The sequence below is a fragment of the Watersipora subatra genome, chromosome 10 (genome assembly GCF_963576615.1).
Source record: "Watersipora subatra chromosome 10, tzWatSuba1.1, whole genome shotgun sequence".
NCBI lineage: Eukaryota > Metazoa > Bryozoa > Gymnolaemata > Cheilostomatida > Watersiporidae > Watersipora > Watersipora subatra.
In genome coordinates this window covers 56,486,611-56,504,245 of record NC_088717.1, presented here as the reverse complement: position 1 = coordinate 56,504,245, position 17,635 = coordinate 56,486,611, and the positions used below count along the sequence as shown (strand labels likewise).

Genomic DNA, 17,635 nt, shown 5'->3' with positions numbered 1-17,635 from the left:
AGAAAAGAGTTAAAAGTAACCAGTTACCATTACTACTTAGATTAGATATATAATATTTATTGTCTAATCTTTAGCATAGCTAACATGTTACTCACTTGGAATGACTAACACATCACTGATTGAGAATGGGCTACTCGTTGCTAATTTGGAGTGACTAACATGTCAGTGATGTAAAATGGCTAAAATATCTGCTGACTGCTAAATATTTTTTGGTGTTTGTACTTTTCAATTTATAAATTTTTCTTATAGAGATAACAAGACATAAGTGCCGTACTTTTTAATATTTAGAACACGGATGCCTTGAACAATTGTACTCAGAAAAAGAGAAACCTTACTTTGGAAGCTTTTTATTAATGGCCATTTACACCAATAAATCTTTTAAAGTACACGTTCATTATGTTTTATTAGAATAAATGTAAATTTTATTAAAATTGGGTGTTTTATAAAATATTTAATTTAATTTGCAAAGACTTCACTGTTACACAATCATGTAGCGCTCTTCACACAACCGCATCAACAGCTAGCAATAGTGATAAATTGTGGAAAAATAATTTTTACCATTTATAGCAGGTTAATATCTTATATCTTTGTATTGGAAACTTGAATAAAAATATCCAAAACAATTATCATAACCTCTTCCTATTTTCACTTTTAGACCTTTATGAAATGTCTTTCCATCAACCTTTACTTGATTGTTTTTAGTGTCAAGCCAAATATACCGTAAATGCAAGTACTGTATAAGTACTGTAATCACTCATATATAGCACTTGCTCAAGTATATATACTCTCCTCCACTTTAGATAGGAGAACTAGCATGAGTTGATATATTGAAGAATAATCCTTCCGGCTTTTAGCTTTTATGTAGAACATTGTGCGAGTTATGCCCCTATCTACCAATGGATCGTTGATTCTTGGGCAAAGGTATCAGCCACCAGTGTCATTCCAGCCTTTACAGAACAGGCCTGTGACAGCGATGAGACTGACACTTTTACTGAACAGGCCTGTAACAGCGGCGAGACTGACACTTTTACTGAACAGGCCTGTGGCAGCGGCGAGACTGACACTTTTACTGAAGAGGCCTGTGATAGCAATGAGACTGATGCTTTTACTGAACGGACTTGTAGCAGCAGCGAGACTGACACTTTTACTGAACAGGCCTGTGACAGCGGCGAGACTGATGCTTTTACTGAACGAACCTGTAGCAGCAGCGAGACTGACACTTTTACTGAACAGGCTAGTGACAGCGGCGAGACTGACACTTCTACTGAACAGGCCTGTAGCAGCGGCGAGACTGATGCTTTTACTGGACGGACCTGTAGCAGCGGCGAGACTGACACTTTTACTGAACAGGCCTGTAACAGCGGCGAGACTGATACTTTTACTGAACGGACCTGTAGCAGCAGCGACACAGACACTTTTACTGAACAGGTCTGTGACAGCGACGAGACTGATGCTTTTACTGAACGGACCTGTAGCAGCAGCGAGACTGACACTTTTACCGAGCAGGCTAGTGACAGCGGCGAGACTGACACTTTTACTGAACAGGCCTGTAACAGCGGTGAGACTGACATTTTTATTGAACAGGCTTGTGACAGCGGCGGGACTGACACTTTTACTGAACAGGCCTGTAACAGCGGCGAGACTGACACTTTTACTGAACAGGCCTGTAACAGCGACGAGACTGATGCTTTTACTGGACGGACCTGCAGCAGCAACAAGACTGACACTTTTACTGAACAGACCTGTGACAGCGGCGAGACTGTCACTTTTACTGAACAGGCCTGTAACAGCGACGAGACTGATGCTTTTACTGGACGGACCTGCAGCAGCAACGAGACTGACACTTTTACTGAACAGACCTGTGACAGCGGCGAGACTGACACTTTTACTGAACAGGTCTGTGACAGTGACGAGACTGATGCTTTTACTGAACAGACCTGTGACAGCAGCAAGACTGTCACTTTTACTGAACAGATCTGTGACAGCAGCAAGACTGTCGCTTTTACTGAACAGACCTGTGACAGCAGCGAGACTGTCGCTTTTACCGAGCAGGCTAGTGACAGCGGCGAGACTGACACTTTTACTGAACAGGCCTGTAACAGCGGTGAGACTGACATTTTTATTGAACAGGCTTGTGACAGCGGCGGGACTGACACTTTTACTGAACAGGTCTGTGACAGTGACGAGACTGATGCTTTTACTGAACGGACCTGTGACAGCAGCAAGACTGTCGCTTTTACTGAACAGATCTGTGACAGCGGCGAGACTGACACTTTTACTGAACAGGTCTGTGACAGTGACGAGACTGATGCTTTTACTGAACAGACCTGTGACAGCAGCAAGACTGTCGCTTTTACTGAACAGATCTGTGACAGCAGCAAGACTGTCGCTTTTACTGAACAGACCTGTGACAGCAGCGAGACTGTCGCTTTTAATGAACAGATCTGTGACAGCAGCAAGACTGTCGCTTTTACTGAACAGACCTGTGACAGCAGCCAGACTGTCGCTTTTACTGAACAGATCTGTGACAGCAGCCAGACTGTCACTTTTACTGAACAGATCTGTGACCGCAGAAAGACTGATGCTCTTACTAAACAGGCTTGTGGCAGCGGTGAGACTGACTCTGAAGTCATGAGAGAGACTTAAGTCCCCCTCATGATTATCAGAGTCAGTTTCACCGCTGCCACAAGCCTGTTTAGTAAAAGCGTCAGTCTCGCCACTGTCATTGGCCCTACTTCACATGGCAATAGCTGGTTTAACTCAGACACTAACAATAAAGTTTGAAAGATATGTGAGTGAGGAATTATTAAAAGAATTAAAATTAAAAATTAAAAAAGAAAAGGAAAATTTAAAAGGAAAATTAAAAAGAGAAAGTGACTTTACTGATTTTTGTGGGCATGTGGGACAACTGCACAATGGTTTTGTATTATTGTGTTGAAAGCAGAAAAAAGTGAGTGCTGCCTGTGTTTGATTTTTGCCTTCCAACAAAGCAGTGACTTTGTATTGTTTTTATTAGCCCACAACTGAACATCCTTGAGAGTTATTGTCAACTGAACAATCTCAGACTCATCCTACACACCTATTGTTCACTTGTTGCACCTTCTAATCTGATGCACCTTAGATATGGACTATGACAGAAATTGATATATTATGTAATACTGCGCTTTATAATATGTTGCATTTTATAGCCTGGAAAATATACTATACAAGCAAATGTTTCAATTTTTGCACATTCTTGCCCTGTATTATATTAATTGCTAACATACCCCAAACCTACCATTATGATTTATGACATAATTTGATTTCTCCTTACGCAGAAGTTGATTTGGCAAATTGGAATTTTTCCCATACTCAGACATGTTGAAATTTTAGACTAAACCCGGATCATTACACATATACTTGGTTTATTATGGTAACTAGAAGTTTTATTTATAAAGTTTAAACATAAAATGAATAAAATCATTGTAAAATATATTTTATTTAGCAAAGGCATAGTATTTTATCTGTTAGTTTAAATACTACAATAGTAAGTTGCAGCTGCAGATGCAGACACCAAAAAAATCAAGTTATGCATTTGAAGTCTCCAAACAAAGAAATGCTGGGCACTCTATAACAAACATGCATTACTTGTAGTCAGTTACAAATAACCAATGCCTTTCATGAGAACTCGTGCTATTGATCTATGGGTCTTTGTTTAATTGACAGTGCCATATCTTATACTAACCTTTTAAACACTGGCCTTTGAAACAGGAAACAGAAAATACTGAGTATCATACACATTGCTGATTGCTAAGAGACATTGTTAGAATAGATAACATAATATTCATGAAGGACTGTTATATATAAATGTTACAGACCAAGTTATGTAGTTGATTACACTCCAACCGGAAAGACGGTCATCAATCTGTAAAACTCTGGACTGAATTGTGTTCTTCTTTTCGCAGCGGTACAATAATCTGGTACATCAAAGATACTTCTGTCTTTGATCTCTTTAGTTAGATTGGCATATTGAAGAGTCATCAGTTCGTCAACTGAAAAATTGATGTTACTTGAATGTGGTAACGATTCCTTGCTATAGATGTGATAAGACAACTCCTAATATCATAAAATTTAGTTTAGTGCCATAAGAGTGAAATAAACAAATAGGAGGGAAGAGAAACATTTTTTCATCAGTTTTCACATCGTCACAAAAAGTCAAGCATAAATACAAGATTGCTTTGATGCTGTTCAGTTGACCATACAAATTTATATGAGCAACATTTGAGATCTAGTTTGTGAAACTGTTTACTGTTTTTCCGTATGTAGAATTTTGTGATTCTGTTGCTATAGTAATTTCTATAGGAACTTTGTAAAAAGATAGCTATGTAAAACAATAAAAAGACAAACACTGCACTCACGGCAAATAATTTATAAAACAAATAAAGAGCTGACCTCCGCTTGTCGATGTCTGTGTGTTTTGTGTGCAGGGTGTGAAGGTTTCTCTGAACATGGTGAGGTAGCGGTGAGGAAAATATCCTTTGACAGAATAAGTGTCAGTTAGCTGTGAGCCGAGTGTCCAAGAGGAGAAGTAGGTGAGAGTGGCTGTGGTTAAAACAACACTCTTTGGAGAAGATCATTTGACATATATGTATGAAAGTGCGAGAGTAAGAGCTCTTCACTTAAACAAGATAGTTAGCATAAAAATTCCTCAAAAAGTAAAATTAAGCTAAAATGCAGTATATGAGCTCACTAATTCAAAGACTCAGTATGTTTCTATGATTATCAAAGATTTCTCAGAAAACTCCTTGAGCGAAACAGGAGCAAACCAACGGTGAATGTAAAACATAATGCAGCTTAGTAGTTTTAAAATACTATTACTTGTTGGCATGCAAAGGAACTTACAGGAATTGGTGCAATAGCGTTCAAACTTGGTAGGAGGGAATCTAGTGCATTTCTTGTTGATAGTGTCTGCTAGATAGGTTCCTTTCTGTTATATAGAAATAGTTATTAGCAAAGTTTCAAATTGTTTGGGTCATTGCCTGTTTTAGAGAGGAAATAGGTGGTAGTTTTAAAAGAAAGCTACACGCATCGAGCCATTAATCAAACTTCATGGCTGCATCAAAACTACCAGTCAGTTAGCTTTCTCTTACACCAAGATAAGCATCTTCTCACTTTGGTAGAGAGGGGGTGTAGCAAGGGTTCTTCTGTTAGAGCACAGTCTAACCTATAGCTGCATTAGAACACAGGCTAAGCACTAGCTATATATCAAGTGCAGGATATAATCTTTAGCTAGTTAGATGATTTTATGTTGAGTGATTCACGATTATGTCTGGCTACCCTGGCTCCCACCTCAAACATGTAAATCTTGTGTAAGCTCTACATATAATGTAGGTATCTGTCTACTATCTGCTAGTAAGAAGCAAACAAACAATAGTCGTCCCAACGATGTTTCCAATACATTTGCTAGCAGATGTTGATAGGACTGAATGCATAGCAACCGTAGACTTACCAGAGACCTGACGACCAAACTACCCGAGTATAATTTTCCATTGACATAGACTTTCTGTAAGAGAGCTTGTCCATTGCTTGTGTAGTCTTCAGCCATCTGACCTATGACGCTGCCCGTGTATGACTCATTTGGACCATTCACCATCACCATTCCTAGCAGCTGGCACTCCCATTGCACCGGTATACACGTGCTAGCACCACCGCAGCCACAAGCAGTCAGGATAATAGCAAAGATTATGATTTGAGTCACACTTCTAGTAGACGACATCTGTACTTTGTGCTGCGTAGTGATGAATTGTCACAAGCTACATGTATAGTGCTTAGAAGCAGTGAAGCGTACGATTACACAAACAGGCTACAGAAGGTGAGTTAATTTATAATACATGTAGCTCTATGACAATAAGTCTGGCTATCGTTTGTTATTGAACAACAGGTAGTGGTGGCATTGCTCACCCTGACGGTTCCTGATTGCCACAGCAGACAGCCTGCAGTTTCCTAAGTGCCATACTTTATGGAAAAACACAGAAAACAGTGGTGAGTGACACCACGTTCTGTAGAAGCCCTATGCTTTCTATCCAGACTAGTCATAGGTAGTCTCGCGCGCCGTGACAGATCATCAGGTGTAATAGCTAACTGTACAATTATTCCTCCGTGCAGCAAGTTGGTGCAATGGTACAGGTGGTAAGTTGAATATCTGAGATTTATTGCTGCCTGCTGCAATGTATTCGTAACGCTCAAAGCGTGGCTTCGAAGAGACGGTTGGACATAAATTATAAATAATAAATAAATATAAATAATAAATATAAATAGTAAAGACTAGCTGAATGGTCAGTTTATAAAAAAATACAGAAAATAAGTTTACAGAAAATAAATAAAATTTTGCATGAAAAAATGTTTATCACTCGCGTAACGCCGAGCATTCTAACTTTTAAATGAAGGTAGTTTTTTATCTCTGTAACCAATGCATAATTTAAATATTCAAAGCTCAAAGCGCAGCTAAAACAAGTTGTTGAAAAACATTTCTTACTTCTTATGCTACACATTCCCTCAAGATTTAAAACAGCTGATAAACATTGGCAGGTAATGTAGTGGGTAATAGTGGTAAATGGTAATTGGCTAAGCTTCTTAACCCAATGAATTTTAGTAACTTAAGCTAGCAATATAAGCTAATATTCTAACTAATATATAAATCCTAATGTTTGTTTGTCTTTTGTTTTTCTATCTGTCCGTGTATCCAGCTGTAGCAATAAAATTTTAGTAATAAAAAATCTGCTGCACACTTGATTTGAACTCGGAACCTCCAGTTCTACAGACAGGTGCGGTAACCATTATGCTACTGTCTTACTGGCTACAATAAAGATTAGCAAACTTATCATAGTTTCCGATCTTTCCTGACTTTATGCTTAACCCTTTAGCTAGCGTTATGCCTGAGACCATACCAAAAAAGTATATATGCCCATACATTAAGGAAAATGCTTAAAATGAGACCATTGCAGTCAGTATAGAGTTGTCGTAAGTACAACAGCTGGTGCAGCGTGAATAACACAAAAATAAACACAGTACGCAGAAATAAAAAAACAGATTCATTTAAAAACTAGAATGGTGAATGTTCTATATTTTGATTAAAAATAAATTTTTTGTGCAATAACCTTTTTTATTGCCCAGGCCTCTTTGCCAAATTGTGGAAAAGTTGCGCATATAATCATTACAAAATATGATTTCTCTCAGGGCATGGAACTGCAAGCGTACTAGAAATAACAAACAGTATTTTCGCAGTTGACGTATTTCAGCCAAATGCTATTAACTGGACATACGAGCAACAAAACGCAGACACTTGATTTTATATAAATCATACTAGGTACAGTGCAACACTACTAGAATTGTCTTCTCCATATAAGAATGCAGCTAGTTTTGTAAACAATCATAAAGCTGATGCCTGTAGAACGGGTCAGCAAAGTTTTTCTGTGCAGGTTTAGCAGTGCACAATTCAAGATGGCTTCTTAAATGGCTTAGTCACTGCCTTTGAGGCAACCTAACTTTATTGTCAATAAAATTACTTCTCTAATGACTTGTCTAAAAGAAGTTCAATATTTCAATTAACTAAGGGTCTTGCTAAATGGAATAAGTATGTAAAGTTTTTGATGAAATTAAGTTGCTAATGTTCATTCTTACACATTTTAGCAAAAGCTGTTTATTGTACAGTAATTATATAATACTCATTAGAAACAATGCCAACTTGGTTTGTCTTCATTTTTCTGCAAGTACAAACCAACTACAATCTTTCACACGTCTCGTCTATTGGTTAGTACATAGTACTACATACCTACTACCATCAGTCTCCTGCCTCTCTTCTGTTAGTACTTACCTACTACCATCAGTCTCTTGTCTCTCTTCTGTTAGTACAAACCTACTACCATCAGTCTCCTATCTCTCTTCTGTTGTACATGCCTACTGCTATCAGTCTCCTGTCTCTCTTCTGTTAATACATACCTACTACCATCAGTATCCTGTCTCTCTTCTGTTAGTACATACCTACTACTATCAGTATCCTGTCTTTCTTCTATTAGTACATACCTACTACCATCAGCATCTTGTCTCCCTTCTGTTAGTACATACCTGCTACCATCAGTCTCCTGTCTCTCTTCTGTTAGTATATACCTACTACTATCAGTATCCTGTCTCTCTACTGTTAGTACATACCTACTACCATCAGTCTCCTGTCTTTCTTCTATTAGTACATACCTACTATCATCAGTATCCTGTCTCTCTTTTGTTAGTACATACCTACTACCATTAGCATCCTGTCTTTCTTCTGTTAGTACATACCTACTACTATCAATCTCCTGTCTTTCTTCTGTTAGTACATACCTACTACCAACAGTCTCCTGTTGCTCTTCTATTAGTACATATACCTACTACCATCAGTCTTTTGTCTTTCTTCTGTTAGTACATACCTACTACTATCATTCTGCTGTATCTCTATTATTAGCATATTTCAAAGACGACTCATTTTACTCATAGCAAAGACATTAAGCTACCAAGACTCAGAGAGTGATTCTATTAGATGGGAACTTATTCACATATTTTTGCTGCGTTTGCAACTCATGCAAATGTATCATTGAACTGCTGTGACTTATAAAGTTTTTTTCAATTCTGTAGCTATATTTGGGTTTAAAATATTTTGCTGTTAACAATGGCGGGAAATTTAGTTTAATATTTATTTTTTCAGTACTTTTATATTGTACTCACAGCTGCTTAGAATGTTAGTAAACTGCATTTTTGATTGTAATAGAGAGCATGGATACTGTTCTGTGTAAACCACCGATAGTACTACATAATACAATACTGTACTTACACTATTGAAAGCTATTCTAATAGATTTCTATAAACCTCAAAGTTGCCCAGTGAACGCAGAAATATTTGGTACATGGGACCATTGTAGCATGGTACATAATGATTTGTGTACATCACGGATATAATATGTTGATTGATAAGATAAAGTTTTAATGAATAGACAGTTTGATGAGTGCCTACACTACATAGTTACAGGAAATAGACTGATTGCTTATAAATTAAGCATTCAATATATACGGTCAAAGCTATACATAAAGCTATACATAAAGCTATACATAAAGCTATACATAAAGCTATACATAAAGCTATACGTAAAGATATACATAAAGCTATACATAAAGCTACGTAAAGCTGAAAAAGCATAATAGCTCAATGGCTACAATGTACAATTGTGTATATCAAGACTATTGTACATTTGTGTACAGCAATGTCATGATACAATTGTGTACATCAATTTTATGATACATTTTTGTACATCAAGGCTATTGCACATTTGTGTACATCAAGGCTATTGTACATTTGTGTATATTAAAGCTCTGGCACATTTGTGTACATTAATGTTATGGTACATTTTTTTACATCAAGGCTATGGTACATTTGCGTACATCAAGGCTATTGTACATTTGTACAAACATGAGCGAGGCGATTGTTTGGAAGCTCTATGATAAATGCATATGTGCACACAACTCACGAAAATTATTCATCAACACCGTCACAAACCCTTGTACTGAAATCTCATCAACAAGTTTTACCATTTTTCAATGGAGTCGTTTAAGTATAATAACGATACAAAACACATATAAACCTATTTAAATATATTACCAAGTCTGAAATTTGTAGACAATATCCTAAACCTTACCTATCTGATCAGATAATACATAACTAGACAGATTAATTTGGCCTAAAATTGCCATTAAAACCTGATAAGCCTATTCTATTCAAAATTAAGACCGGCCAACAAAACGTCGATAAAGCTGTGCGACAGAGAGTAGAACCATTAAGTCGTGCGCATTTCACGAGAAAAGCCTGCACATTTCACCACTCTATAGCATTGTCCAATTGCCGAAGGTCTCTAATATCTTGCCGTTTTTAATATCTTGCAAAAATATTTAATTATAAGAATAATTATTCGATTTTATAAAATTATTATAAGATTTAATTATAAGATTAATCATTCGAATTTATTTGTCCGAAGGTTTCTGTAATAAAGGTAGACCGTTTGAGGCGTAGACCGATTTACAGGTACAAAATTTTGGTACACAGTTTATCAGTCTAGGTTTTTTTGTCCAATTAGGTTTCATTAAATTCTTAACATCTTATCTACAAGCTAGGGCTAAAATACAATGCCTCTTTATGACGAGAACATTTGTTTATTTTGCTCCAGTTTGCAAAAAACCTTCAAGCGTGTGAATGCTGATGCTCGCTTTCTGTTACAGATTGCTATCAAAACCATTCTACATTCAACACAACCAACTTTCAAACTGTGTATATTACACAGCAGCTTGCCATTTTACTTCTAATATTGCATTTCTCCTATTGCAGGGAGAGATATAAACATATAATCTTTTCCTTTCATCCTTGCTGGTTGTTGTACATAATAACACCCAGTACATTACAGCTACCATTGCAGCTACCATTGCAGTTATCCTATTGCACTGCTGTGCCATTTGACTGCTAATATTGCATTTCTCAACCAGCAGTACCCTTTCTTTTTTCCAATATCACTTTGGTGATGGGCTGTATGACAGGGGAATTTCTAGGGTACATCAAGGCTATGGTACATTTGTGTATATTAAAGCTCTGGCACATTTGTGTACATAAATGTTATGATACAGTTTTGTACATCAATGTTATGATACATTTGTGTACATAAATGTTATGATACAGTTTTGTACATCAATGTTATGATACATTTGTGTACATCAATGTTATGATACATTTGTGTACATCGATGTTATGATACATTTGTGTACATCGATGTTATGATACATTTGTGTACATCGATGTTATGATACATTTGTGTACATCGATGTTATGATACATTTGTGTACATCGATGTTATGATACATTTGTGTACATCGATGTTATGATACATTTGTGTACATCGATGTTATGATACATTTGTGTACATCAATGTTATGATACATTTGTGTACATCAATGTTATGATACATTTGTGTACATCAATGTTATGATACATTTGTGTACATCAATGTTATGATACATTTGTGTACATCAATATTATGATACATTTGTGTACATCAATGTTATGATACATTTGTGTACATCAATGTTATGATACATTTGTGTACATCAATGTTATGATACATTTGTGTACATCAATATTATGATACATTTGTGTACATCAAGTTCTTTTGAAGGTCAATTTTATTTTAATGCTCAAAGTGCTGAAACATTGTGTACTTAGAGCTTTGTGTGTTTGTTATCTGTGGTATGCATGGAGATAGAGACAAAGCTTGCAGAGCTTATTTTGTTATCATTGAGCGCTAAATGAAGATCGCGCTTCAGAAAATTAGAGCTGCTGACTCAACAATTAACTTAAAAATGGTTTCAATCAGTCAGTATCAGGAGATAAGTTTGGCTATTCTAATTTTATAACTTTAATAATGTGAGATTAGAACATACTTCATTTTAATAAAAACTGGGAATATCGCATATTTCAGTTATGTTTATCAATTACACAACATTCTAGATATAATCTCTATTGTGTGAAAACTGGGAAGACTGTTTGCTCACTTGAACAGGCATGGGAGGTTTGCACACATGTTTATTTTGCTATGATCAAAGGTAGTAGTTTGAGCAGGTCATAGATAGTAGTCAGGCTGAGTCATAGATAGTAGCTAAATTACCATCTTTTTTAAAGATAGCCTGCATGCCCTTTTTTAAAACGAACATCACTGCATGCGGTCCTCACTGGTATGCTGCTAAGTGAGCACTGGGGCTTGTTGCCTCATTGGCGGTGAACAAACTACACGCAGTTATAGCTAACTTCTTTCATTTGTCTACTGGAAACCATCATGGCAGTGTCACAGCCTCTCTTAGCATTGCTATCAATTCTTTTGACTGCTAACTACATGTCTTGGGCAGTGAGTGACAGGAAGTGTGTGCCGATGCAATGGGAAAGTGTGATGCACGCTGAAGTTGCTCAGAACCACCAAGGCAAGACCTATTTCAATGACGTTGTTGGCTCCCTTCACTATGATTACAAGATAGGTGTTGCCGCAGTGCTTCAAGAGGTCTATACAGAAAATGTATTGACTGCTACCTTCACGTACATAATGAACCAGGTAAGTACATGTATATAGTAAATACATAATGAACCAGGTAAGTACAAGTATATAGTACGTACATAATAAACCAGGTAAGTACATGTATATAGTACATACATAATGAACCAGGTGAGTACATGTATATGTATCAAAACCTGTAAGGAGTTTTCTTCTCTTTCCAAAACACACAACAGCGGCTAGACAATAGGGGTTGTAGAACTTTTATCAAAACACAGTTTTATAAAATTGAACAACAAATGCTAATGTCTACCTAAATTCTGAAATACTTTTGTCCAAGAGTGTCACAGATCATAAACAATTGGTAACCTCATTTTCTAGAGTGAACATCATATGAAATGTAAAGTAGCTTAATAATAGAATAATATTATTTAAAAGCTTTTTCTTGCTTTTCTTTTGGCTTTCCATAAGAACAACAAAAACCAAAGAAAAATATTCTTTGGTTTTTTTTCTTCCCATGAAGAGTGACTACGACAAATGGTAGTGAGTTTTGGGATAAGAGGCTATTCACTCATTAGATTCGGCACAACAGCAAATGTAGTTTATGCCCTTCTTAATACTATTGATAGTCCTTGTGTGACTTTACCCATCGACTAACTGATCATAATTCAGAGCACCAACCACTGACCTAGTAATCATGTCAGCACAGCGGACACCGAACTACAGCAGCTCCCCTAGTTCAGAGTTTAACAAGAGAAATCGATCACAAATATCTTACAAATATTGCGGAGTCTAGCCAAATACTGCGGTGTACCATGTTCTGTTCCCATAACCTAGGTCTTGATACAAATACCTGTACAAGACAACCTTCAAAAAGGCTCATAAAAAGTTTGAAATAAGCTCCTCGAGTTGTCTCTGAAAGGTCATTTATTTTTGTGACTGCCTTCTCATATTAAGGATCTCAGGCTCTTTGCAAATGTTTTACCTGCACTATCGTCAATTACACTACTACATAAGGGTGTTTTATATACAGCATTAATGTGAATAGCAAATAAGAAACTATCAGTCCTCATGCATTGAGCTTCAAGTCGGCATTTCATGTGCACTGATTATGATCCAGCCTGATAAAGAAAGCGATGCAGCTGCCTGAACTCAGCTTGGTGTTTGCCTGCTCCTTGGTAACAGCAGCTCAGCTGACCTGATATAAGAATGGCTGCAATTGGCTGATAAACATTGACTTCAGGCTTACCAACCATTGATAATGATATTATAGGCTCACTTGGGCTCACCTGAGCTCACCTGCCAGCTTAGCGACACCTCTCAACCCATACAAATATATAACCAAAAAGATTTGTTATTTTTATGTTTTAGTATTTTGTTGAATTGTGATATCCATATGATTTTTTCTATCTTCACTCTATGGTAACAAGTGGTAATTCAAAATACATCAAAACTGACAACATCCAATTTTGTTATAGCTAAAACTCTCAAATGAGTTAACTTCTGGTGCAACCTTCAGTTATTTCTAAAGTAATGACTTTCTAGAATGTTCTAGCAAGTTATGGCATGCCTGCGCCTAATTGAGCCAACGTCTCAACAGCTTGACTTCACATTTGGAGTTGAAAATGGTTCAATGTGATTCCAAAAAATCTACGTTTAGAGCTCAAACCAGTTTACATTTGTAATCATTGCATCCGATTGTTTATGCTTCTTTAGAGCTGAGGTAAGGGTTTTCGTCACACGCGCAGATGAAAATCTTGTATGTATGAATAACATGGTGTAGAAGGAGCTACCTTACTCGATGTACGCGCAAATAGTAGCCACCTTGTATTTATCGCAATATTAGCATAACCGAGTGTTAAGCCTGACATTGCCATAGATTTTTTTCATTTTCATTCAGATAGCCTGCAGTACGCGTGTAGAATTTAAATGAAAATTGAACGTGTTCATTGAGGGCAACGGTTTTTAAGGAATGCGAAGGCGCATTATTGAGTTTCTAATCATGTAGTTATTTAAGAGACTGGTTCTCAGTAACCACATAGAGTTTTAAAACCGAGGTTTTTTTTGTCAACCTGACAGAAGACACGGAACATATGCGTGTGATTGGCCAAAGAATGTAGAAAGGCATAGCATTTAAGGAGACTAAAACACACGCACGCGCATGCACGCACACACGCGCGCATACAATGACAAAGTGCGATTTATTACTAGAGATATAAAGCTTGTGTGCTGAAGGGTCCTATTGGATTCAACTCCAAAGTTTAATAATGATATAGTGCTTACACCGAAATCACTGTTGGAAAGTAGGTCAGACAACCTACTTTTAAAAGTTGCAAAACTTTATAGTTGGAAATACTTTTGTAGAATGCAACATACATTGTGGATACTGGAAAATTAAACTGCATAAAGATGCCAAAAACCAGCATAGCTCCTGTCTGCACGGACATACGTGAGTAGTCATTTAGCAAATTTTAGTTTTTACTAGCGTTGGTTCTTTCAGACAAAGCAAGCAGAAGAATTAAGGAAATCACTTTCATACTTGAAGCGCTTCTGATTAAAAGCAATTTCTTTCAATTTTTGAGTTTATTTTTCCACCCTTTCAGACTGGTTGGTACTAGGCTAAGGTCTAGGTGAGTTAGCTTATATAAAGGTAGGTCTGGTGAATTGAAGGTGTTGAGAAGTAAAGCTGCAGTTACATCAATAAAATTTGTTGGAGTTGTGTTTCCGCTGAGAGAGTTAGAATCGGAATGTCTTCTAGCCTGTTTACAATTCAGAAGAGGTTTTCGTAGACTTTACACCAAACCAAACACTGACTATACAAAATGTTCACCTTTTTTCGCCAATGAAAACCAGTATCGATATCCATTCTCTTAACTTGTATTTTCAACGTTATTAACACTGCAAGATATGATTGGTCAATGTCATATCGTAATCCATCAATAGCAGGTGTCAAAAGTAAACATTCATAGTATACAGCGTTTGACTGATCTTGTGTTTGTGAATGGGACAAGCCGTTTTTACAACCGTTTTTTGTTTTACACCAAACCAACTTTGTCAGCGTGGACACAACTTCTACAAGTCGTCCTGATGTAAACGCACCTCAAGATATAGCAGGCATCAACATCTTCACAGACCCTGTTTCCTGATTTAACCAATGGAGCAGCTCACAGTTATTTATCATTTATAAGTCTATTCTACATATAATCTGACTAGGTAAAAGTAAAACGTCTCTAGCTATAGAAATTGATGCTGTCTAGCTTTGTGTATACTGTGATATGTGGTATTCTAACAGCTGGTCTGGCTTACCGCGGTTCCTGGATTCTGGGTAACCAAATGACTGACACGTACAGCATAAAGACATTAGGAGTTTCTCTCACTTATATCACCATGTTCAGAGATCCCTTTATTCCTGGCATCCAAAATACCCAGCAGTCAGTTGAAGGAGGTGAGCATATTTTAATATTATTCATACTTGTATTTCTGTGTCAACTTATTGTTACTATTAACATTCAACTAGCCTATAGAACATATTAAGTATACTCTGCTTTAAAGAACTACTAGTTGAATGCCCTGCTTTGCATGGGTAATAAAAACAGCTTATAAACATTCCATTACATTACCTACTGCATTACCTTTACACTACATTATCTGAAACTGTTTATAAACTGTTTTATTAGCCATGCAATGCCAGGCATTCACTTAGTGGAGCAAGCTGGTAATCATTATGTGTGATGCAACGTCATTGTGAGTATTTTACACGCTGTAATGAATATTTTCACCTTTCTTGATAGCTGTGCTTAGTTGAATGCGAAGTCTAATTGATAAGTTCGATACCTCTGGACCTGGACCTTCTGAGATGAAGTCCTCTGCAAAGTACTGCAGATTTCTTGTTAATAAGACTATCTCTATAACGGAGCAGTCAACAGACACTGAGATTTATATATACATGTACATGTATATATTTGTTAGGATACAGCATTTTAATACAACAAGAAATCTTCTTTTGCGTGCCTGATCTAGACATACAGCAAATATGTGTAAATAGTTTTAAACAATTTTTACAATTGATCTAGACGTACTAATGGTTAGCCAATAAACAAGTAGCTTTGCACAAGGTAAGCGCTCCATTGGCTTATGATTAAATGTGGCACTTATGTCATTGGTAGATTGTATTGACTATGGAGGCTATTAACATCCAGTCTCACATACTAGTTAGCAAAAGTATCGTTATTAAAATTTGCAAAGGAGAGCTCTTAAAAAACTAATTTACAGATCTTATGTACTCTGATGATTCCACTATATACAGAATATATGAACAAAAAACAAACGCTATATTCTTTTATACCATTGTTGCAATTTTGTAAAGATAGAGCAGTATTAGAGCTCAGCATTAACTAGACTTGACTAGTTGCTACACAGCTACTAGGCTGATGACCATATATATATATGCCAGTTTCTACATCGACTTGCTGTTGTGCTCTTGTTGCCTCCTTGTCCTATTTTTAAGCATATAGAGTGTTCAGCTTTACTGGCAACATGACCTTTGCTGCCAACCATGCACACATCACCAAACTTTCACATTTTTTTGTCACATAGTCAACCTTCTACATCCTCTTGTCTCAAAGAGTTGACATGTCAACTTAGCACATTTTTAGATTTCCTTTGTTCTGAAAAGCGTCAGTTACAGGTTTCGTGGTTACTCGATTAGCCATTTTACCACTCTTGACAACTTGTCTAATCACATTTATTTCTAACATGAAGTTCTTAGAAGATAAGTTTCTTTAATGCAAGTGTTTATTAGTTATTCTTATTCTTTCTCTTACTATTTACTGTAGTCGATCAGATGTCTACTCTACAAGTCGCTAATGTGACAGAAGGAATCAAAGATGCTGGCGTTTTCGAAGTGCCAGGTTACTGCGACTCCAACATGCCAGTGACAGAGAGCAGCATGCATTCTCAGTTCCTGAGAGGGCTCCTCATCGGCATGAAGTAGCAGGTGTCCAATGACAGTTCACACAACATTGTTTGATGCACCTGCATGCATCAGAATTTGTCTTTTCATTAACTTAACTTATCATTAGTAGCTGTTTGGCATGTCAATGCGTTCTCACCAAGAACAATGTATACAACCACAAGATATTGTCTTTTATTAATATTTCCAAAATATAGTTTAGGCATCATTTCAAGTGGCGTTCGCTTCAAATCCATCATCTACCTTTTTGCTAGTCAGAGAGATGGTTTAACTACATTGAACCTTTAGAGTACAAATGTTGGAGTCGTTCACACTTTTGAAATGGCGACTCCTATTGAAGGATTTCAATGTTATTAAAAATATCACAATTATAAAGGAACGATGCATTTGGGTAAAATACTTCCTTATGTTGGAGTTATTTCCTTTTTTGAGTCACAACTTTGAATATTCAACTAGCTTTTAAAGAGCAGCCAGTGAGTGTGTTATTAAGGTTGAGAGTCTTTGACATTCAGTATAATACAACTTAAACAATTATACAATATGACATACTTATTAAAGATCAAAAAAATCACGAA

At 36.7% G+C, this 17,635-nt stretch overlaps 3 protein-coding genes across 3 annotated transcripts; 2 read left to right on the top strand and 1 right to left on the bottom strand.

Moving 5' to 3' along the window:
* The first annotated feature begins 100 nt into the window (after positions 1-100).
* On the top strand, positions 101-2,646 carry LOC137407239 (uncharacterized). Its single transcript, XM_068093845.1, has 2 exons — positions 101-150; positions 855-2,646. The coding sequence occupies exons 1-2, from the start codon at positions 101-103 to the stop codon at positions 2,644-2,646; spliced, it is 1,842 nt and encodes a 613-aa protein (XP_067949946.1).
* An 813-nt stretch (positions 2,647-3,459) lies between these two features.
* On the bottom strand, positions 3,460-5,768 carry LOC137406390 (uncharacterized). Its single transcript, XM_068092966.1, has 4 exons — positions 5,489-5,768; positions 4,882-4,966; positions 4,432-4,581; positions 3,460-4,031 (listed from the first exon to the last, which is right to left on the bottom strand). The coding sequence occupies exons 1-4, from the start codon at positions 5,753-5,755 to the stop codon at positions 3,874-3,876; spliced, it is 660 nt and encodes a 219-aa protein (XP_067949067.1). The 5' UTR covers positions 5,756-5,768; the 3' UTR covers positions 3,460-3,873.
* Positions 5,769-6,121: 353 nt separating this feature from the next.
* On the top strand, positions 6,122-17,351 carry LOC137406504 (uncharacterized). The gene is made up of 5 exons (XM_068093082.1): positions 6,122-6,168; positions 11,949-12,148; positions 14,453-14,537; positions 15,381-15,533; positions 16,924-17,351. The coding sequence occupies exons 2-5, from the start codon at positions 11,972-11,974 to the stop codon at positions 17,079-17,081; spliced, it is 573 nt and encodes a 190-aa protein (XP_067949183.1). The 5' UTR covers positions 6,122-6,168; positions 11,949-11,971; the 3' UTR covers positions 17,082-17,351.
* The last annotated feature ends 284 nt before the right edge of the window (positions 17,352-17,635 follow it).

What these genes read in the sequence shown, in the direction of transcription:
- LOC137407239 (XM_068093845.1), top strand. Translation starts at nt 101, where the DNA reads ATGACTAACACATCACTGATTGAGAATGGGCTACTCGTTGCTAATTTG. An exon ending in CTACTCGTTGCTAATTTGGA is followed by an intron (nt 151 to 854) that starts GTGACTAACATG and finishes TCCGGCTTTTAG; the next exon opens with CTTTTATGTAGAACATTGTG.
- LOC137406390 (XM_068092966.1), bottom strand. Translation starts at nt 5,755, where the DNA reads ATGTCGTCTACTAGAAGTGTGACTCAAATCATAATCTTTGCTATTATC. An exon ending in GTTTGGTCGTCAGGTCTCTG is followed by an intron (nt 4,967 to 5,488) that starts GTAAGTCTACGG and finishes TCTATATAACAG; the next exon opens with AAAGGAACCTATCTAGCAGA. An exon ending in ACGCTATTGCACCAATTCCT is followed by an intron (nt 4,582 to 4,881) that starts GTAAGTTCCTTT and finishes TTTTAACCACAG; the next exon opens with CCACTCTCACCTACTTCTCC.
- LOC137406504 (XM_068093082.1), top strand. Translation starts at nt 11,972, where the DNA reads ATGCAATGGGAAAGTGTGATGCACGCTGAAGTTGCTCAGAACCACCAA. An exon ending in TCCTGTCTGCACGGACATAC is followed by an intron (nt 14,538 to 15,380) that starts GTGAGTAGTCAT and finishes GTATTCTAACAG; the next exon opens with CTGGTCTGGCTTACCGCGGT. An exon ending in CCAGCAGTCAGTTGAAGGAG is followed by an intron (nt 15,534 to 16,923) that starts GTGAGCATATTT and finishes TATTTACTGTAG; the next exon opens with TCGATCAGATGTCTACTCTA.